Genomic DNA, 23,333 nt, shown 5'->3' with positions numbered 1-23,333 from the left:
ATCAGGAGGGAGCTCTGACGTCACCTGCGTGACCTGGCCACTTAGATGCTCCCAGAGGCCTCTGCCCACCTTTTGATTAAAGATGGCAGAATCAAGGGACCTTCTGGAGGAGCTCTGGGCCCCACCCCTGGGGTGATGATGGACAGGTGAATGGTCACTCCCCTTTCCATTGTCCAATTTATCAACAGAGCACGGACTGGAGATTCTTGAACCGGTGCAGACTGGTTTATGCAAGGAGGGCACCAAATGTGCCCTTCAAAGCATACCAGTGGCTTGAGGAGGCTACCCCTCCCAAGCCATGCAACACCTATTTCCAAAGGGAGAGGGTGTTACCCCCTCCCTCCCAAAGGAATTCCTCTGTTCTGCCATCCTGGGCTTGAGCTGATCAATCAGCAGGAGGGCAGAAACCTGTCTGAGGGGTGGCAGCAGATTGCGCTGCCTGGAAAACCCCAGAAGGCTTCCGTAGCAAAGAAAGGGGCGAAAGGCGGTATGTTGGGGGCGAGGAACAGCTGCTCGAGCGCGGAGTCTGCCTTGTCTCCAAAGAGACGGGTGCCATCAAAGCGCCTTGGCCAGGAGGTTAGTCCTGTCCTCCACAGAAGGAAGCGCGAGGTCCAAAACCTCAGCAGCCCTTCTCACCATCAATGAGTATGAAGCTCTTTCCTCCATAGCTACGGTTGGGGGAGAAAGCATGGCAGCATCAGGGGAGGTGTCCAACCCGCTGTCACCCAAATCCTGAACCCAGTCCATGTCAGGGTCAAGCTGGTATTCTAAGGGTCCAGCGTCCCCTCTAAACTATCCCCATATCCATACCCATAGCAATAGGGGTCAGGATCAACCCTGGGCCCAGGAGAGCCCATGGAAACTGGAATCGGCATATAGCTACGCAGTTCCGGCTTCAGGTTGTCGGAATTAGTTTACAGCCGAAGTCGTTTGTGGGCCAAACCGACATTGTGAGTGTCGACGGCTGACCTGACGCCGGGGAAGGTTGCGTTGGCACAACTGGTGTTGGGACGGATCCAGAAGCGGATCCTGACGTGCCCTCCAGAGTCAGGGCGGAAGCAGGCGACTTGGACCCGAAGGGGTCCTTAACGACTCCCCAGAACCCGAAGGCACCGAAGGTGGGTCAGTCTGCCCAATATGAGGCACATGGCCTCATAAAATTCCTTAAGTTGGGCAGGGGTGGCACCAGCTCCTGAAAAGTCAGGGAGGCGCGGAGCGGACCCAGATGGAGGCTCAGAAGATGAAGGCCTACAGCGTTGACGTTCTTCTCGCAACTGGGCGAAGTCGAAGAACGTTTGGTCTTCTTCATTTTTTATCCGAATGTCCAGATGACTTGGACGATGAAGAACGGTGATGACTCCACGAGTGGTCTCCTGACCCCCTTCTCAAACAAGACCGGGAATGACACGGATTTGAGTGTCAGCTTTAGGGACCGCTCCCTCAAAGCCTTCTGGTTCATGGCCCGACACTCAGAACACGACTTCGGGTTGTGGTTGCGCTCCAGACACCAGAAACACACACAGTGCAGATCCGTCAGCAACATCATTCTGTGACGGGAGTCGCAGAGCTTGAATTCGGTCTTACGGGACATTCCTAGATGCATCCAAAATTCATCAAAAACGAATCAACCAAAATTTCGCAGTTAGTCAAAAAATGACAAGGGTAACTCTTCTGCGGATCTGCGTGTAGGCTGGTGTGGAAAGAAAAGAAAGGACGTCAGTGCGCCAGGGTGGCGCCTATATATGACTGCGATGTCATCACGGCAACCATGAAGCAAATGACACCCGCGGAGTCCACCGACACCACGCAGGGGTACTGCTCAAAGAAAAATCTCCAGATCCAGTCTGACGCCTGGGGGAAATTCTAAGGGAAGGAATCTGCAACTAGAAGTCTCTATCAGATGTTTATGATTAGCAATGAGGTTCCTATGATGGAGAAAATATATTGACCTCTCTCGTTTTTTACATAAAAAATATTTTTGTTTCTAACTGCATGACTAAGAAGTCATTGTGTGAGCAAGATGGAAACTGTTGTGCAAATACCAGTGTCTGCTTGTGAAGGGAAGCGTTTATGTGGATTGTAGGAAAGTGCCATCTTTCTGGCATAGTTATCCCCACTTTTTGACTGATGTCAGTGTGTTAACATTGTAGTTCACTGGGATCCTGCTAATAAGGACCCCAGTATCTGTGCTGTTTCCTCTAAATTTGGTTACTGATAAGCTTTTTACACCCACAATTGGCATACTGATGCACCTACGTAAGTCCCTAGCATATGGTTCAGGTACCCAGAGCATTGGCACACCAGGGGTTCCCCATGGGCTGCAGCATGTATTATGCCACACATGGGGGCCCATGAAAACTGTGTTTGCAGGCCTGCCATTGCAGTCTGTGTGAAATACCATAGGTATAAGGCTTGCCTTCCTGGTCACTGCACTTAGACAACACTATAAATCACCCTGTCACTAAGTGTAAGGGTACCCCTGCATGAGCAGAGTGACCCCAAAAACCCCAAACTCCATTCCCTGGGCTTTGTAAGTGCAGGGAAGCCATCTTAAGGTATGTAATGGACAATGGTCAATGCGAGTGGTCCAAGTACATAATGGCTTCTCCGGAACCTAGGCATGTTTGGTTTCAAACATGTTGGAATCATGCAATTACACAGATTCAAGTGTTAGTTGCATGATACAATGTACTCTGGGGATTTCTTGGAGCATACCCCAGTTCTGCCTGTGCAGCCTTATGGGTCTAGCTGCCAGCCCACGCTGCTGATCACAGCCACTGCTCTGCCCTCCTGCTGGTGATTCTGGCTCAAGCCGGAGAAGCAGAAAAAAGGATTTCCTGCAAGGGAGAGGTGTGACCACCTCCCCCTGTGTATTACTCAGGTGTTTAAGGGTTGGGGTGGGTGGCCTCTGACCGCCACCACACTGCTTTGAAAGGCACATTTGGTGCCCTCCTTGCATAATACGTTTGCACCAGTTCAGGACCCCTCCCCCAGATCAGGGCGCGAGTTATAGTTACCTTAGGGCACGAGTTATAGTTACTTGAGGTAACTAACTATAACTGGTGAATTTCTATGGTTTGGTACGGTGACAATCTGAGCCTGATTATAACGTCCATGTAACCTTTGTTTTTTAACTGAGTTTACATGTTTTTTAATTCTATTTCCTAACTATAACGTCCCTGTAACCTTTTCTTTTTTCAGCGAGTTCCTATGGTTTTTTTAACGTACAGTAATTTTAATTACTATACGTTAATCCATCCACCGCTGTACCGTGCACAGCCTTCTGCCCCATATATGAATATATCGTACACACAAATTCCCAACCACCTTTAATTAGATCAAGACTGTCAAAAGGCCACCTTGGAAGGAACATAGTGGACTTAAAATAATAAAAATGCAGATTGTGCTACTCTCCCCAGCACCTGACTACATGCCAGTATAACTGAAGTAGTTGTATGTTTCCGCAGTGGTGGAATTCTTTCTTGCACTGTATTAGACCTGAGAACCTTGGACGGTAGTTCCTCACACCTGTTGCCTTCACCCATGTTTTGCTGAATTCATTCTTTATGAATTTAGAAATCAGTGTACTTTACTACAGCTAACCAGTGCTAAAGTGCTTCTGCTTTTTCCTTAAAACATGGAAAAATTGGCCTACACCTGATTGGCATATTTTAAGTTATTTGTATGTCCTTAGTAGACTGTTCTATCCGTACCAGGGCATGTAAATTAAATGCTAATAGTAGGCCTGAGGCACTCATTGTGCCACCCAGTAAGGTAGCGCTTTAAAACATGTCTCATGTCTGCTACTGTGGCCCGTAGTGCAGTTTTAAACTACCAGGTCGACCTGGCAAAGTCAACCTTTTGACATGCCTGAACTTTCCTTTTTAACACTTATATGTCACCCCTAAAGTAGGCCATAACAGCTCCTAAGACAGGGTGCATGATATCTAAAAAGTAGGACATGTGTACTTACATTTCACATATTTTTCACTGTGTAAGGCCTATCTCTCCCATCGACTAACACTGGGCTACCATATGACATTTAATAAGTGCAAACACCAAATTGGGAGCAGGTAGGGATGTGCTGTTTAGACGCAAATGAAATGTAGTTTAAAATGCTCTTTACTGGTAAAGTTGGATTTTAAGTCACAATTCTGAAAATGCTAATTTTAGAAAGAGGCATTTTCTTGTCCAAAAATGTGTGGCTTCTGTCATTGTCCTGGGTCACATGACTGAATGGCTCTGCTGATGGGGTGTATGAGACAGTAATACAAGGGGGACTAAGTGTAGGCAGGACAGGTCACCCTCCCTAGATGGCTGGGGGCGGAGCTGTGTCTGCCCAATTTACAGGTCAAAGGACCTTGCCTCCAGCACACACAAAGCAAAGTGATACCAGCCTTTTGCCCCCACGCCCACCCCTCGACAGACAGTTTGGAACCGTGATAAGTGAATGGATTAACTTTCTAGAATCAGATGTGGGGTTAGGACATAATATCTCCCCCAATACAAAGGCTGGCACTAGGTGACAATATTGGACCCCTAAAGCCCCTATTCAGATTACGTATGGACCAGTGGAAGACTCAGAAGGACTGCACTGCTGCTGGAAGGACTGCCCTGCTGCTTGAAGGACTGCTCTGCTGCCTGAGGAAGACAGACTGGACCCGCTTCTTGAACCTAGCACTACTAGAGTGACTCTAACTGGCTGGCCTCCTGTGTGAGCTACAGAGAGAACTAGCTCCAGAGAACCTGAAAATTACCTGACAGCTGCTGCCGGTTTCTGCTGGAGTGAGTGCTAGCTCCAAAATGGTGCTCTCCTCAGGTCCTGGACCCTTGGTGTTGGGCTCAAGAGGACTCATTCTACCAAATTCCAAAACCTGAGACAGAAAAAATTTCAGCAAAAACTGCTCTGAGAGCTGACAGGAGACCAGGACCTACCTGCAAGCCAATCAGATAAAGGTACATCACCAGTGGGATTGACTTTGCCACAGCTTCCACTACGTTCTACTCCACAACAGCAAATGCTCTTCAGAGGGACCTCCCGATGGAGGTATCCAGCCTCATGGAGCCCCCTTCAACTATAGCCAGCAGTTTCGTGCCACTGGGAGAATCTGATCTCCAGAAAACCTTCTAAATAAGAAGATGGAAATCTTCACTGGGCTCAACAATGACCAGCACCCTCATCAATAACTATGACTTTGTTGGCCTGTAAAGCCAGCTTCTCCTGCTCAGGGCTTTTCCTGCCCTTGTAGACCGTTTTACCGAGACCTTGTCCAGCAACTCCCCGGTGCTGACAACTAGTCATTGGATGCAGCCTAGATGTAGTGGAAATGTGGAACAAGTGCTTCTCACCCAGTCCTGATAATTTATAAACATCATTTGACGCAAAGTCCTGCAGAGGTGTGAAAGGTCTTGATGCCTGGTAGTGCCACACACCACCCTACCTCATTTATTGCCCTCTGTTGTGGGATGTCATCTACACTAGCCCCAGGTTTAGGCACAGTTTCAAAACCTGCCCAGTTTTCAAACTTCCTGTTGCTTTTTACTATGGAATAGTTTCCTCTCCAAGGCCACAAAACATTTGAATCTTGCCACCAATTAAGACAATTAAGCCCTGAAGTGACATAATTGTTGCAAGAGGATTACCTCCCCATTATTAGTAACCCTTCACCCAACAGTCTGAAATGCAGTCAATTCAGTCAGATGAGAGGAGCACAGCTGCCTCAGGGTCCCTTATCACCAGCCAAGAAGGTGTGTCTGTGCTTTTTATAGGACCCTCTCACTAAGTGTTCTTCAATTTTCCATTAGGATGATGCAGCAATCCAGGATTTGACTAGACTCAGTCACCGCAGGTCTGCCCATCCCACCATCTTGCTTTTGCAGGCCTGTCTGGCACAGCTGCTCCAACTAGCATTGCATGTGTGTAGAACACACACACATTGGGGAACGGAGGACTCAGATCACGACACATGCTGCAAGAACAGTCCAAGACCACCTGTTGTCCTCGCTCAGAGTGTGTGGGCAGCCACCACAGGACAGTTGTCACTCAGGCATCAGCTCTTGCGGTTGGTGGGGCTCCTGCACCACCACTACAAAGCAGCCCGTGGTTACTCTAAATCACAAGGGGGTTCAATGGTCATACTTATTTCTGTCACTGTTCATATTCCAGACCATCCAAAGTGTGGGAGACCATATTCTTAAGGTGTAACTGCACATTTTGTAATCATTCGCTGGGAGCACCAAGTAAAGTCAGGTAAAGTAGTCAACCATGTTCGGCACTCAGCGAGGGGCACACATTTTGCTGTCTAGTTGACAGGTTTTTGTTCTACTTAGACACTCACAAATCAAAAACAATATGCCATGAACTAGGCCTGTGCTCCAACCCAAGGAACAGACTTAGTTTGACCGTTTTTGTGGATGCTTTGCCAGAGTACATGCCAGAATCATGGTCCATTCTCTTCAGATCGTCCCGAGTGGAATTCTACAAACAACAAGCAATATCTAATACATCTTTGAGTAATGTCGGCACATAAATGACAGAAAGCAAGGAGTTGGAGATTACACAGTTAAGTGATACCTGGCATATGCATAACAGTCACAATGAAAAGTATACAGCAACTGATGGATATCTTGAAAACACCAAGAAGACAGCCTGCCACAAGTTGAGAGCAGATGTGCCTTCTTTGTTAAGGTTAGTGAACACAAACCAAATTAAATATTGCCAATTGTGTGCAGTGAAGCTGTGGTGTGCACTAAAGAAATATGAACTACAATCAAGATTCCACAAAAAGAAACCAAAATAGAAAAATGCATATCAAAGCAGATCAGATCCTTTCTGCTTGAAGTACAAATAGGGGCTGATGCAGGTTATGTGGAGGACATGTAAAAGAGTAACTAAGAACATACATAAGCAGGATCCACTACCCATTGCAGCCCTTCCATAACATGAATTCAAAGTAGCTGTTTTAAGCTGGTAAAGGAAGTTTGACCAAAACAAAAACTCAGAGTATTGGGCAGAAGCAAATGTTTAAGACTACGTAACCATAAACCAGTGGTTCATCCCAGAAACAAAACAGCAAAACTAAACAGCGCTAGTGAAAGAACACCTAGCACATGTTCACATTAGATTGAACATATTCTTCCAGCACTTACAGGATGGTTAACTTTTGGATGGTCACCGTGTTTTTTTTTCATTTCCTCATATCTCTCTTCCTCCTGCTTTCTCTTTTCCTCGTCAAGTGTTTTTAAATATTCACGCCTGTCATGTTCCTTCAGCATCTCATATCTCTTAAACTCATCATGGCGCTCCTTGTCATAATTTTCCAAATCATTTGTTGCCTAGGACAAAAAAGAAAGTAATTTGACGGGGCTTGATTTTCAGAACATTATTAAAAGGAATAGCAAGAAAACATTTTGAGTACCTATGCATACATACCTATACCACACCTATACACCAACATCTATATTGTTTCTTATTTTAATAAGGTCCTATTCCAAATTACAATGCATATATTTCCTGTAAGGCCACAGATAATCCAAAGATTGGCAAATTTATAATTTACAGAGGGTTGTGAAACTTATTAGTAATATTCTTTCCTATGGACCCAAGGCCGCAGAGGTAGAGTTAGTTTACTTAGGAGGTAAAAAAACTAGAATATTCCTACTGCAAAAAACGTAATGTGCAATATTATAGACAGTCTTTGATGCCTAAGTAAGAAACCGGCTGTTTTACAGCACGTTGGAGAAGCAGATGGTACAGTCCAATAGGTAATGGTGGCATTAAAAGATTAAGAAAGGATAATTGTTAAATTTTCAAAACAAGACATACAACATAAAAAGTAAACGAACAGAGTCCATATTAAAGCCATCACAATAGAAAACTGTGCCAGTGTTTTTGTTTTTTTTGTTGTTGAAGATTTTACAAAATAAATGCATCAACAGACTTCGAGCCTGCATGGCCCAATTGACCATGATGATTGAACAGACTGGGTAGATGGAAATCTGTTTAAATGCAATAATACACAAGATTAGAAAGTAAAAAGGTAAGGCTATCAACATAAGTGAAGCAAGATATATAGGCTGATGATTTCTGTATTAAAGTGGAAAACAGGAAGATATTGCACCAAAGTTGCTTGGTATTTTGCTTTGCTATATAGCCAATGCACCAATATCATGTTTTAGAAGGTGCATATGTTTGTCAGCACTTGTGAAAATGGCATCACCAAGTGCACTGAGTTTTTTTTTAAATCGTATTAATATATTTGCTTCCACCACACTTCTGAAAAACAAAAAATGTGCTTCATTTATGCTTCGCTGCAGATGCTAACGCAGACTACAGGCCTTTGCTCAGGTATGGGGGTTGATGTCCTCCTGGGGGAACCTGAAAGGCAAGATTAGAGTTTAACATGCCATGCTCAAAATATTATTTAGATAGAAAATAGTCCATCGATTCTAGTGGCAGTATCATAACATTATTTTTATGCTTCACTCTCATCCTCACCATTTTAATATTGTTGTGTTGTGTCGTTCTGGTTATTGCCGCTCACGCTTTGCTATCCAAAATGCAGTCGTTTTTATTAAACCAATCTTCAAAACTTATACTGCTTTCATTGTCATTTATATAGGAGACCGAATTGTGAATGAGAGAACCGGATACAACCTGAGTTACCACGACTTCCCTGAGAAGTATAATAATAGGTCATGCGCTCGGCTGCCCAATCATCTCTACCTTTCGGGAGAGATGAGGGACTGCTAGTTAGCCGGAGCAAAGCCCGGATTTGGAGCGACAGGTGTCACCCACTGTTGGTCAGACTCAGTCTCCCACACTGTGGTATGATCTTGCTGCTCAAAATCCAGTAGGCTCATTAGAATAATGAGAGCCTACGCGACATGGCGCCGCCAACGTTTGGTCATGCTCTAATTTTTGGGTCCTCCGCAGAATCTCTGTCTCATTATATATAATGGCCCCTCAATACCATATGCGGAGACGTCCGTGGTATTGAGGATTTCCACCACAGCTGTGTAGGTAATCCTATTACAACTGGTAGTTGTTCAAGCTTGAACTTTAAAAGGAAACCCCATTTTGGCCTGCATTCTCTTAACTCATAGTGTTACTATCATGGCGAATCCCCAACATGTACAAATAGCTGTTAACATGAGACAACCTCTCACAACACACTTATTAGCAAATGGCCTAACGGCCCAGGGAGGTCCAGTCACGCTCGTGGTGGATGCCCACGCAGCTTATAGAACAGAACTTTTTTTATTCTTCGGTCACATTTCCAGCAGTTGATGGGAACACAAATACATTTCACCAATATACACCTGCGAACGCGCCTGGACCATACAGAGCATACGCATATTTAGAGATTCCTCTATCTTATAAAGAACATAATTGGCTTGATGGCACCCTACCCCATAAATATTACCAGTAAGGTTAGGTCCACTAAGTAATGACGGTCCTACCTGGCCTTCATTGGCCACCTATACACCACATCCTGCGGTTGGAAATTTAGCAGTAGCTGAGGTTCGTCGCTTATACATGGAGTCAATAGCAATATATAGAGTATTAGTACAATTTGTGAACCAAACATTAAATACAAACCCAGCACATGCTGCTCCAGCACATCCACATGCAGTAACACCAGGTATAAATCCTGCAACTGTACATTCGATTATGGGTAAAGTATCCACCAAATGAGAAGAAACTCCATTTTGGTTAGCACAAAAAATTAATGTGCTGGAGGCACTATTCCCCCATAAAAGACCTCAGGATAAACATAGAATATTAACGATGTGCTTGCCCTTTGGGATGGTCCCTACAGTGGAAAACGTTAATACCTGGGGTACGGTATTTGCCGCGCTCTACTCAACTGCACACGGTACACCGACACTTGCCAATTTACCAGAAGTGCTGAAACAAATCCAAGATGAATATGGGGCTGCCCCGGCCCTATATTTGGGGTTGCAATTGATGGGCAATTTTGCCACAGTGTCCTCAATCATTTTAAGTAACCTTAAAGGGGAAGTAGTCGCACTTTCTTCAGTGCGCATGCGGCTTCATGACATTCCACAACAAGACCAAGAACGAGAGCTGCCTAAAATAATAGCGGAAACTTATTCAATTATCGGTCACGATAGCCTAGGGGCCAGACCACAAAAACTTCAATTCCAGACTAAATCAAATAAAGATAACTCCAAACAACAACCTGAGGGTAATAAGAAACGCCGGGATAAAAAGCAACAAACGCCTAAAAAAGAAAGGGGAGAAGAACGAGTTACTTACCTTCGGTAACGACTTTTCTGGTGGATACATTAGCTACCTGTGGATTCCTCACCTATTGAATACCCCCCCCCCCCCATTGCGCCAGCACTCGACGGAAATCTTCTTCCTAGCTTCTGCACGTCGAAGAGGACGTCATAGTTGCCCACGCGACGCCATCTGACGTCAGTACCAAAAAAATTTACGTGCCTGAGAATAATAGGCCATTGAGATGAAAGAACAATAGAAATATTTAATGATATTCCAAACAAACACATCATTCTGAGAATTCAGTCCCTTTTTTTTTTTAAACAAATATATAATTATATAAACAATATATATATATAAATATGAACATCTGTACAGAATATATACAAGTCCTCAAAACCAAGAGGAGCACACTCAAGAACTACTTGGTTAGACCAGACAGGCAACGGGGAGGCGGGACTCGTGATGAATCCACAGGTAGCTAATGTATCCACTAGAAAAGTCGTTACCGAAGGTAAGTAACTCGTTCTTCTGATGGATACAACTACCTGTGGATTCCTCACCTACTGAATAGAGTCCCAAAGCAGTACCGCACTCGGTGGAGGGTGCCTGAATGGTCAAACCAAGAAATCCTGCAGCACCAACCGTGCAAAATGGCCATCCCTTCTGACCTCAGAGTCCAAGCAGTAATGCTTCGCAAAAGTATAAAGGGATGACCAAGTTGCAGCCTTGCAGATGTCGACCACAGGAACACCCCTAGCCGAGGCCGACTTAGCTCTGGTGGAATGAGCTCTTATACCATCAGGGGTCTCCTTCTTTGCTAAAGAGTAACACATTTTAATGCAAAGAACAACCCACCTGGAGAGTGTTCTCTTGTGGACTGCCTTTCCTCTCCTCTTTCCCACGTATCCGATGAAAAGCTGATCCTCCAGCCTGAAATCCTTTGTTCTGTCTATATAAAAGCTTAGCGCCCTCTTTGGGTCCAAGCGGTGGTGTCTCTCTTCTTTCTTTGAAGGATGAGGCGGAGGATAAAACGTGGATAGAGTAATTGTCTGGGCCAAATGAAAGGATGAAACAACCTTTGGAAGGAAAGCAGCCTTGGTCCTCAACACCACCTTATCCCCATAAAAAGATGTATAAGGGGGTTTTACAGATAGAGCCTGCAACTCACTCACTCTCCTTGCAGAGGTAATTGCAACCAGGAAAACCGTTTTATGAACCAATAATCTTATGGGGCAAGAATGCATAGGCTCAAAAGGGGACCCCATTAGGAAAGTTAAAACCAAGGTCAAATCCCATTGAGGCATAACAAAAGGAGATGGAGGGAATTTATTCATAAGGCCCTTCAAGAATCTAAGCACTATTGGAGATTTAAACAACGAAGGCTGGTCTGGAAGACAAATAAAGGCTGACAAGGCAGACAAGTAACCCTTAACAGTAGCTACTGCACAACCCCTCTGTGCTAAAGACAAAGCAAAAGATAAGACATCTGACAAATGAGCACGTAAGGGATCAATCTGCCTCTCTCCACACCAAACCACAAATTTAGACCACCTATTAGCGTAGATAGATTTAGTGGAGTGTCGCCTGGCTGCTAAGATAACATCCACTACATCAGGCAGGAGAGAAAAGGAACTCAGGTTGCCCAGTTCAATCTCCAGGCATGAAGGTGCAGGCTCTGGAGGTGGGGGTGTAAAACCTGCCCCTGCGACTGCGAGAGGAGATCTGCCCTGAGAGGGAGACGGAGCGGAGGGCACAGTGAGAGTTGGAGAAGGTCCGAGTACCACACCCTCCTTGGCCAATCCGGAGCTATTAAGATGACTTGGGCCCGGTCTTGGCGAATTTTCCTCAACACTCGAGGAATCAAGGGTATGGGAGGAAACGCGTAAAGCAACTGGTCGCACCAGGTTATCTGAAACGCGTCCCCCAAAGCTCCTTGTACCGGATACTGGAGGCTGCAGAATAACGGGCAATGCGAGTTCTCCCGGGTGGCAAACAGATCTATCCGAGGAAACCCCCACATCTGGAAGATTAGCCGGACTTGATCTGGATGGAGACGCCACTCGTGATCGGCCGAGAAATGGCGACTGAGACTGTCCGCACGTACGTTCAAGACTCCGGCCAGATGATTTGCTACCAAGCAAATCTGATGGTCCTTTGCCCAGGACCATAGCCGAAGAGCTTCTCTGCAGAGAAGGCACGACCCTACCCCTCCCTGTTTGTTTATATACCACATTGCAGTAGTATTGTCCGTCAGGACCTGAACCGACTGACCGCGACGGGATGGGAGGAAGGCCTTGAGAGCCAGACGTACAGCCCGTAACTCCAACAGATTGATATGAAACATCTGTTCTACTGGAGACCAAAGCCCCTTGATCTCCAGGTCCCCCAGGTGAGCTCCCCACCCTAGAGTGGAAGCATCCGTTATTACTGTGGCCACAGGCGGAGCTTGCGAAAACGGCCTTCCTTGGGAAAGATTGCCGTCCGCAATCCACCATTTCAAATCCATGGCAGCATCTGTGGAGATTCTCACCGAGCCTTCGAGATCCCCTTTGTGTTGAGACCACTGCCTTCGGAGGCACCACTGAAGAGCCCTCATGTGCCAGCGAGCATGCGTGACCAACAGTATGCAAGAAGCAAACAGACCGAGCAGACGTCGGACCTTGAGGACTGGAATGACCGCTCCACTTTGAAACATTGGAACCAACGCCTGAATGTCCTGAACCCGCTGAGGCGGAGGAAAGGCTTGATTCAATGTTGTATTCAGTACTGCACCTATGAACAGGAGGCGCTGAGAGGGCTCTAGGTGAGATTTGGGCACGTTCACCGAAAAGCCCAGGTCAAACAACAACTGGGTTGTCGACTGCAGGTGATGCAACACGAGCTCCGGAGACATGGCTTTGATTAACCAGTCGTCTAGATAAGGAAATACTGCTATCCCCTTACTTCTGAGCTCTGCCGCAACCACCGACATCACCTTCGTGAAGACTAGAGGTGCTGAAGTAAGACCAAACGGGAGGACCGCAAACTGATAGTGCTGCGACCCCACCACAAAACGGAGATACTTCCTGTGCGACTTGAGTATCGGGATATGAAAGTAAGCATCCTGCAAGTCGACAGACACCATCCAATCTCCATTGTTCAGCGCCAAAAGCACCTGAGCTAGGGTCAGCATCTTGAACTTTTCCTGTTTGAGGAACCAATTCAAGATCCTGAGGTCCAGGATTGGTCTCAACCGACCATCTTTCTTGGGAATCAGGAAGTACCTTGAATAACAACCTTGACCCCTTTCCTGCTCTGGGACCAACTCCACCGCGCCCTTTGAAAGGAGGACTTGAACCTCCTGTTCTAACAGGAGGTGCTCTTCTGAACAATAAGATGGGCGGGGCGGGATGGGGGGCGGAAACTCCCGAAAGGGAAGGGTATAGCCGTTTTTCACAATGCTGGTAACCCAGGAGTCTGAAGTTATGACCTCCCACTTGTGGAGAAAACTCAGTAACCTCCCCCCTGCAGGAGTGGAGTGAGTGGGAATTGGTGGAAGCCTAAGGCTGCTTCCCCTGCTGCACCCCTCCAGATGAAGAGGCAGAGGCAGAGTGCTGCTGAGTGGCTCCCCTGGTACGGACCCTACCCCTCCCTCTGAAAGATCTATAGGAGAGAGCAGAGGTAGGTTGCTGGAATTTCCCTCGAAAGGAGGAGGAGGAGGAGGAGGAGGAACCACGACCAAATCCTCGAAACCTCCTAAACAATATGGAGGAAGTAGAAGAAGTGGCTTGCAAGCCCAGCAACTTGGCAGTGGCCCTGCTCTTTGAACCTTTCTAAGGCCGAATCCGCCTTGGCACCAAAGAGCTTGTCCCCATCAAAAGGAAGGTCCAGTAGGGTCGACTGCACATCCGAGGAAAATCCTGAGTTACGAAGCCAAGCCTGCCTCCTCGTAACTACAGCAGTGCCAATTGCCCTAGCAACCGAGTCAGTTGTATCCAACCCAGATTGGATAACCTGAGTTGCAGCTGCCTGAGGATCCGATACCAGGCTTAATAGTCCCTGAGGAACCTCTGTATGCGTTGATGCAATCTCGTCCATCAGGGCATAAATGTACCTTCCTAAAATACATGTAGCATTGGTGGACTTCAATGCCATGCTACATGAAGAGAACACCTTTTTGGATGCCATGTCCATCTTCTTGGAGTCTCTATCCGAGGGCACAGCTGGAAAAGACCCAGGAGCAGACCTTGCCGAGCAGGAAGCCTGGACCACCAAGCTTTCAGGTGTTGGATGCCTGGTAAGAAAACCTGGGTCAGCCAGTGCAACCAGATACCTCCTAGCCACAGATCTATTGACAGCTGAAGACGACACCGGCTTCTTCCAGACTTCCATTATAGGGTCCAGTAGCGCTTCACTGAATGGCAAAAGTGGTTCTGCCGATGTAGCGGCAGGGTGCAACACCTCTGTCAACAAATTCTGCTTGGCTTCAGTCACCGGCAAAGGGAGATCCAGGAAACCAGCTGCCTTCCTGATAACAGAATGAAAAGTGGCCGCCTCTTCTGTGTACTCCCCAGGAGAATGCAAGTCCCACTCGGGAGAGGTATCTAGGCCACTAGCAGTGTCCAGTCCATGGAGACCCTCACGAGAGTCCTCAATCTCTCCTTCATCCAGGTTTTGTCTCTGGTACTCCTGCTCTTCAAGGAGGCGGAGAGCAAGCCTCCTCGAGTGCATTTCTCCTCTATTCTCAGCGTCGACATGGCGTCAGCAGACATCGAAGAACGACGCCGATCCTAGGATCCGTCTGACGCCGGGTCTACAGGCGCCATAGGCCTCTTCGGCGCCGAACGAGGAACCGGATGGAGTGAAGACTGCCTTGGAGTCGTAGGTCTAGACGGCGTCACTGGCTGAAACATCGAAGCCGCCGAAGCTGTCGGAGCCGAAGTCTCAGGAGCCACCGGAGCTGATACCGGCACCGAGCCCACGTTCCCCAGAGGGAGAAAGGGCATAAAGGGTGCTGGTCGAAGCGGAGCCAGAGCACCCATGTTGAAGGCCAAAGGGCCCGAAGGACCAGCCGGTCCACCACCTGGAGCCATCTGTTGGAAGATGGAAAACATCGCATTTAGAAATTGTGGTACTATCAGCTCCAGGGGCAGGGAAAGCCGGGTACTGGGGTGCCTGGTTCGAAGGCGACACCGACGCCGGTCTCGACGTCTGCAAAGACAGAGGAAACATCTGAGGCTGCGGAACCTCAATCACTGAAGGTGGTTGGCCCGATGACACGGGCGAAGTCGGTGAAGCTGGAGAAGGCAACGGCGTCGACGGCTGGGGAGTGACAGTGGGACTGACTTCCCAAGTCTTCCGACGTCGAGTTGATGGTGACCTCGACCGAGACCTCTCCCTACTCGACCGGCGCCGTGATTCGACGCCGCCGGGAGTCCCGAGGACGCCGATGAGACTTCGGTGACTAGGATTTTCGATGACGTCTCTTTTCCTTCTTTTTCGACTTCGCCAGAAAAAGCTTGGCCTCGTGCTCTTTCAGGGCCTTAGGATTCATATGCTGACAAGAATCGCACTTGTCAACATCATGATCAGAACTAAGACACCACAAGCAGTCAGAATGTGGGTCCGTTACCGACATCTTGCCCCCACACTCACGGCAGGGTTTGAATCCTGACTTTCTTTGCGACATTGTAATCTCAAAGAAAAAATATATCCAAAAAACACACTGTAACTGTCGAACAGCAACAGTAGCTCCCTCGAAGATAACCGTTTCGCATGGCAGGGAAAAAAGGGAACTGACGTCGGCACTTCGGCGAGGACCTCTTATTGCCTGTATGATGTCAGACAGTGTCGCGTGGGCAACTGTGACGTCCTCGTCGATGTGCAGAAGCTAGGAAGAAGATTTCCGTCGAGTGCTGGCGCAATGGGGGGGAAGGGTATTCAATAGGTGAGGAATCCACAGGTAGTTGTATCCATCAGAATCTCCACGTACGGAGACCCCACATAATAGGTACAATCTCAGAAATAGAGATATCAAAACGCCTGATAGATATCAATATACTGTTACACGCCAATCTCTTCCTTTCAGGACTCATCGGAAAAGAGAAATGAGAGAGGTGGGCGATCAGAGCGAAGAACAGAGTACGTGAAACCGAGACCGGAATCACAACGCTCTTTGGAGGTTTCTGTTAAAAAGGGAGAGAAACCCACCCAACAAAAACAACAATTTTAAAAAGAAAAAAGTGGCAGCAGTCGCAGTCCGACATGCCACACAGGAAGACGGTCCTCTTGAAGAACAAGAATTGGGCTCTAGCATTCCTCGACAGCGCGGCAGAGGTCACAATAGTTCGCCAGAATCTTCTAGAGCTTCTGGAGGTGAAAGCAACTGATGACTTTATAGAAGTAGGAACAGCGGACATGCATGTCTCCAAGCCTGATAGGGTGTACAAAGTAACGCTGCAATTAGGAAACATTGAACGCACAATAAACGCAATCTTTTGGGATCGCATAGTAAAAGTGTATGATGTCTTGTCGGCTGAACAAGATTGGCCGCCTAACTTTGTACGTACCTGCCCATATGGAGAAGAGGTCATTAAGCCTTCCTTCTCGCCCCTTGTTCCAGAGGAGCTAGCTGAATCCTATTCCATTGCATAGGCTCTAGCACAAGCACCTGCATGATACAGAAATCACGTAGGGTGGGATAAAGACTCCCCCTACCATGTAATTCCCATTAAAAGTGAACCTCAGCCACAACCGCAGTATCCTATAAAACATGAAGTAAAAGCATCAGTGAGAGAAATACTCACGCAATTAGAGTACCAGGGTGTGATTGAACCCTGTGTCTCCCCAATGAATAACCCTTTATTCCCCATAGCTAAACCGGACCATTCATACAGAATAGTCTTAGACTACAGACATTTAAACAGTCATAAACACACCTATGCTATACAAAATTCACATAGCACTGCACCAATGAGCAACATAGTGCGTAAAAAATACAAAAAGACATAAGGCATGTCCAATAGGTTTTTCTGCCAGAATATAGCGCCTGAAAGCAGAGATTTAACAAGCTTTAGCGCACTAGGCTCTCAGAAAAAAATCTTTTGTTTACCTCAGGGGTATAAGAACAGCCCAGGACTGTTCGTGGCTCGTGTCACTGACATTTTACATGAGATCAACCCTGAAGCATTGTCCTATGTAGATGATATATCTCTCACGGATGATGAGTTACTACAACATTTAAGACGGGTAGGGTTGTTGTAGGGTTTGCCGAATTTGGCTAAAGATGTAACTTAAAAAAAAAAAAAAAAAAAGCCTTCCTCAGCGGCCTGTTTCTAGCATATGAGCTGTCAAGTGAAGGGAAGAGCCTAGCGCCACAATTTGTTTTTAGAAAAATGCGCACAGTTACAACCACCAAATACGATGAAAAAACTCCAATCATTATTGGGTTTCTTAAACTTTGGCGGAACCTACATTCCAGATTATACTACACGCATAAAACCTTTATATGATTTAATACGTCCCGATTTTTCAAGTAAATACTGGACAACTGAACATACACGCATTCTTAGAGAATTGCAGACAGACATGCTTGCAGCACAACATTTACACACAAGGGACAACAAAACACATTTGGTCATCAGGGTAATAGCTGGGGCCATCGGTTTCACCTATGTGACATTCAATGAAGGTGAGACAGTCCTGATTGCATACAAATCACATTTGTATTCAGCAGCTGAACATTCTCACTGCTGTACAGATGGCTGTATTAAAGAAAGACCTCTTGCCCAAGGAAAACGCATTATTGTTGTTTCTCCAATCCCAGCCCTAGAGGCTGTTACAAAAGCTAGTGTTCCGAACGCAAAAGCACTACATCCACGTTTGATACAATGGGCTACATTTCTAACAGCCACTGATGTAGATTACATTTTTGACCCAAAGTTGCAAACTCAGGAATTCCTACAATATGAAGTAGAATATCCGGTTCCAGTTAATACCTTGCCTATTGATCACTATCATAGAGTCATGTACACTGAAGGCTCTGCACAACCTGCAGTTGTAACAAAACATCAATATTCTGCTGCTTGCACAGTCGTAAGTGGCTATATGGAATCAATCAATCAATCACAACATTTGTAGAGCGCACTACGTACCCGTTAGGCTTTCAAGGTGCTGAAAGGGGGGGGGGGAGGGGGTGCTGCTACTGGTCGAAGAGCCAGGTAGGGGATACATTTTGTCCTCTACATACCTTTACACAGACCCTAGGGGATTGTACAGCACAATTGGCGGAGCTAAAATCTCTGCTGATGGCACTGGAACACACGGATCTGGCACAGCCTACGCTGACTGTTTGCGATTCATATTACTGTGTCCAGTCCTTTAATGAATACCTTCATTATTGGCACCAGAATGGGTTCAGAGATTCCAAAGGCAACACCATTAAACACAGACTACTGTAGGGGAAAGTAGAGACGCTACCGAATGTCCATGTAGTGAATAACTTGGACACCAGCGCGTTGGAATACACGTTGCTGGAAATACATTGGCTGATGAAGCCGCAAAGTCAGCAGTGGCAGTAGCCACTGTAGCTGCAGTAACTCGCTCGAGTTCCAAACCAGACGCAGACATTTGGGCTGCCCTGAAAGCTGCAGCTCATGGTACGCCTCATCCTAAAGGATTTCCTAACAAATATCATTACCATATGGGAAGTATGCTGAATGCTGAAGTTAAGATACCAGGTGTAGGCGTACGAGACATCCCTAACAAAGATATAAGAACACAATTGATTAACGCAGGGCATGTGGGGGTGGCATCTGCACATGCTGGTGTGGCGGCTACAATTTCAATCTTACAGGCCCGTTATTGGTGGCCAGGTCTCTATAAAGAGACTAAGCAGTATGTCCTTTGTTGTGACATCTGTCAACAAACCAAAGTTTCCACGGCCAGGCGCCCGCCGCAGACACCCCTCCTAATTTCAAACAAACTGTTTGTGTGTGTTTTCTTGGATCACTGCGGTACCCTATCACTTATTAGTCGCTGTTGATTCATGCTCCAGGTTTGTATGGGTGTGGCCACAACGCTCGGCTGACGCTCGGACTATTATTAAAGATTTGCTAGTCTTTATCGGTACATATGCAGTTGCAGCTTTCCATTCGGACCAGGGACCTGCTTTTGCCTCAAGGGCATTCAGGGACACCATGGCTTAGTTGGGAGTCCAACTGCAGTACTCGCCTCCATTTCATCCCAAGGAAAATAGTGTTGTGGAGCGATTAAACCGAGATTTAAAGCAATCCTTAACAGCCAGAGTCTTAGGTACGGGTGGTAGTTGGCTTAATCACCTGTATGGAGTCCAGAAAGCACTAAATAACCTGCCTAGAAGGTCCCTGAGGGGTCGTAGTTCATATGAGTGCCTGTTCAAAACCCGAATGGTTGTTCCAGATCTTGATTGTATGATATGCCTTGGCTACCAAGGGGATGCAGTAAAACGCCACATCATGACAATGGTGTAAGCCAAACAGGAACTCCTGAGATCATTTAAAATACGGTCTAGTGATTTGTACATTGTGCAACATATATATTAACCCTGTATCACTTTTCAGGTACTCCTGGTTTGGTGGGCACATTGTAGTGTCTCTTTTGCAAGGTACAGGTACACTGTAAGTATACCTACCTCTTCCTGGTGGTAGAGACCAATTGTGTAAACAAGCACTGATCTTTTGTGTATAACTCACTGTGTGACATGAAGTAGGCTGTACACACCTTCAAGGGCATCAAGTTAGTAACCCATTCTCTGGAGAACCCACTACCCGAGGGCTATGGGTGGCATGTATGTAAAAGATGTCATATTGTACGCTAATTGCGCTGCCTCGTACTCCAAGACCGTATACAACTAAGGAGCACACACTAACCTAATGAATGCACACCATTAAGTCATTGTGACATAGAATGAACATGTGTAAAAGGGGTGCACTGGTAATGCCGTATCCAAAGGCGAATGTATGGAGTTAATAGCTTTAACATATGTATGGAGCATGCAGTGATACTGTGTGTGCATACTGCACTGCTAGTTTGATATTTGATGGGTCACATAAAATACTAAAATATAACCTACACAGTCCTTTAGTTTCTGTCGGCTCCCCACCTTGTAATATACACACCCGTCTAAAACGTATCCTTTGTTCTCAACTACAATATATGTATTAATAAGAAGTGTATGTACTTTTAAACACATGCTGTGCCTTTTGCGGTCGTGGACTGATAACTTATGCTTAGTGGTCTGAAGAGTATTCTTCATTTGCGTTCTGCATCCCTCCCACATGTCAAATATTATTCTGTTTACTTTATTTTTTAGTTCCTTCTGAACGTTGCTCATAGATCGATACATTGCGGCCTCATGTGAGGGGCTCTACTGACGTGAACCAGGAAGCGATGGTCTCAATTTGAAAGGGGCTGCCTGCATGTGAACTTGTGAATATCCAGGCCAGGCTGTTCTTGTGTATGGTTGTGCTTGTGTATAACACGCGCACAGTTGTGCGAAATTAGAGTTCGTGTTGTGTGCAGGAGAGAAGGCAGCCACATTTGAGCGTGCAAACCAGTGTGCGCGCGCAGGAGAGATAGATGGGCTTTTTCCCTCCCCGCAGACACTAGGGCAGGGAAAGAGATAAAATTATTGCTCCTGCATGCAGGAGGCTGCTTTTCCAGCTGCTCTCTGCGTGCAGGAGCAATACCAGCTCCTGAAGGTAGCGGGGAGCCGGCTGGGATTGCAAGGGCATTGTGGCTACCCCTGTGGTCCCAAAAAAATGATGGCAAGCAGCAGGTATGCACAAAACGGGGCTGAGAGCAAGAAGAAAGCAGTGAGAAGGAGGTAAAGTCGAGGAGAGGCCCACAAAAAACAGCAGGGGGGAAGCAATGAGAAAGCAGTGAGAACGAGAGAAACGCAAGCAGCGTTCTAGTACAAAATGGGGCTGATAGCAAGGAGAAGGCAGGAGCAAAAGGCAAGCAGCAGGCATGCACAAAACGGGACAGAGCAAGGAGAAAACAGTGGGAAGGAGGGATAGGCAAACAACAGGAACGCACAAAACAGGGCTGAGAGCAAGGATAAAGCAGTGAGAAGGAGGGAAAGGCAAGCAGCAGGCATGCACAAACAGGGCTGAGCAAAGAGAAAGCAGTGAGAACAAGGGAAAGGCATGCGGCACGTACACACAAAACGGGTCTGAGAGCAAGGAGAAAGCACTGAGAAAGAGGGAAAGGCTACCAGCAGGCGTGCACAAAATGGGGCTGAGAGCAAGAAGAAATCAGTGAGAAGGAAAGAAAGGCTAGTAGCCAGCATGCACAAAACGGGCTTAAGAGCAAGGAGAAAGCAGTTCGATCAAGGGAGAAGGCAAACAGCAGGCACACACAAAACGGGGCTGAGACCAAAAACAAAGCTTACAGGGGTGTTATAGTTAGGAAATAACATTTAAAAAAAAAAAAACAATGAAATTCACTAAAAATAACAAATAAAAACAAAGGTTACAGGGACGTTCTAGTTAGGCTGATATTTCATAAGCACAAAACCACTGAAATTCAGCAGTTATAATTAACTGAATTAACTATAACTTACGTCCTTGCAATGCACTGTTTATGACCTCACATATTACATCACTCATGACATCATCTACAGAACCACTCACATACCCACAGAACCACTCACACACCCACTCATGCACCCATAGAAACACCCACACGCCCACTCAGAGCCATACAACTACTCACAAACCAGCACAACCACCCACACACCCATACAACCAATCACAAACCACTCACACACCAATACCTCTCACACACCCATACGACTCACACAACCATACGACCACGCACAAACCCAGAAAAGTCACTCACAAACCCATTTGCAGACCCGAACAGTCATTCACATACCCACCGATAGACCTATACAGCCACTTTCACACCCACGGACAGATCCATACAGCCACTCACACACCCATACAGCCACCCACTCACACACTGATACAGAGTCACACAGCCACTCAGATGACATATGTTACTTATAGTATCACTCATTAGTGGTACACAAAGAATAGTAATTCAACATATGCAGTCATTTAATATCTATCCTCCCTGCTCCCTAACCTGGAAGCAGCAAACATCTCAATCTAGGTCTGCCACAGTGGCAATTTCCCCACAACTACTTAGAGACCTAGTAGATACAGCAGAGGTCCAAAAAGGGATTGCGGACTACTTTGAACTTAATGGCCTTCTGGTTGTGTCGCCCGACACACTGTGGGATGGGTTCAAGGCTTCCACTGGGGGTGATCTCAACTATTACTTTTGCAAGAGTGAGGGAATCTTTTCTGGTGGAGACAGGTCTGGAGGCTGAGGTTAAAGCCCTTGAGCACCTTTATCAGACTGCCCCACCAGGCAGAACAAGAGACAGCTTGTGATTCTGGAGGGGTCAGTTGAAAGCTCGCAGGACCAATGAAGCCGAATGATCCATCCTTACGCAGAAATATTATGAGGGGTGGGAAAAGTTAGTACCCCTGTTAGCCAGTAAATTGCATCAGCATCAAGCTAGAGCCGACATCGCCAAAATCCAGATGGACAACATTAACTTGGGGACCACCGAAAGGGCAAAGCAACAAGCATTTCACAGGTATTACTGAACCCTCTATGCACAAGACTATAGCCCACCAGACCTAATAGATACCTACTTACGCAACTGTGATTTGCCCCCCTCGACCCACAGCACGCAGAACTTTTAGAAGCCCCATTACCCTGTCAGAGCTGCACTAAGTGTTGCAAGAACTCCCAGATGGGAAAACATCAGGCCCGACAGGGCGTTTGTCTCACTTCCAGGATTCGCTGCTGACACTATTTAACTCTTTTACCCAGGACACCGGGCTCACCCTTAGCATAGAAGCTGCAGAGATCAGCTTCATCCCCAAGCCAGACAAGGACTCTGCACTGTGCTCTTCCTATTGCCCCATAGCACTCCTAAAAACGGATGCCAAGACCTTCATGAAGATCCTGGCTAATAGGCTGGAGCGGTACCTTCCAGGCCTCAAACCCGGACCAGGTGAGAGTTATCTGCAATCAACAAGAAGTGGTT

The 23,333-nt window shown here is 46.6% G+C and overlaps 1 protein-coding gene across 2 annotated transcripts in view; it reads right to left on the bottom strand.

Moving 5' to 3' along the window:
* NUCB2 (nucleobindin 2) overlaps window positions 1-23,333 on the bottom strand; it is a 467,074-nt gene that overhangs the window by 335,444 nt on the left and 108,297 nt on the right. For both annotated transcript variants that reach the window (XM_069223731.1, XM_069223732.1), the window contains exon 6: window positions 7,150-7,335. In XM_069223731.1, the coding sequence (XP_069079832.1) occupies window positions 7,150-7,335 (186 nt within the window). The remainder of the gene's footprint in view (window positions 1-7,149; window positions 7,336-23,333) is intronic.

This window comes from Pleurodeles waltl, chromosome 3_1, assembly GCF_031143425.1.
Source record: "Pleurodeles waltl isolate 20211129_DDA chromosome 3_1, aPleWal1.hap1.20221129, whole genome shotgun sequence".
NCBI classification, from domain to species: domain Eukaryota; kingdom Metazoa; phylum Chordata; class Amphibia; order Caudata; family Salamandridae; genus Pleurodeles; species Pleurodeles waltl.
Note: the sequence above shows the minus strand (reverse complement) of the source record. Positions and strands in the feature narration are given on the sequence as shown.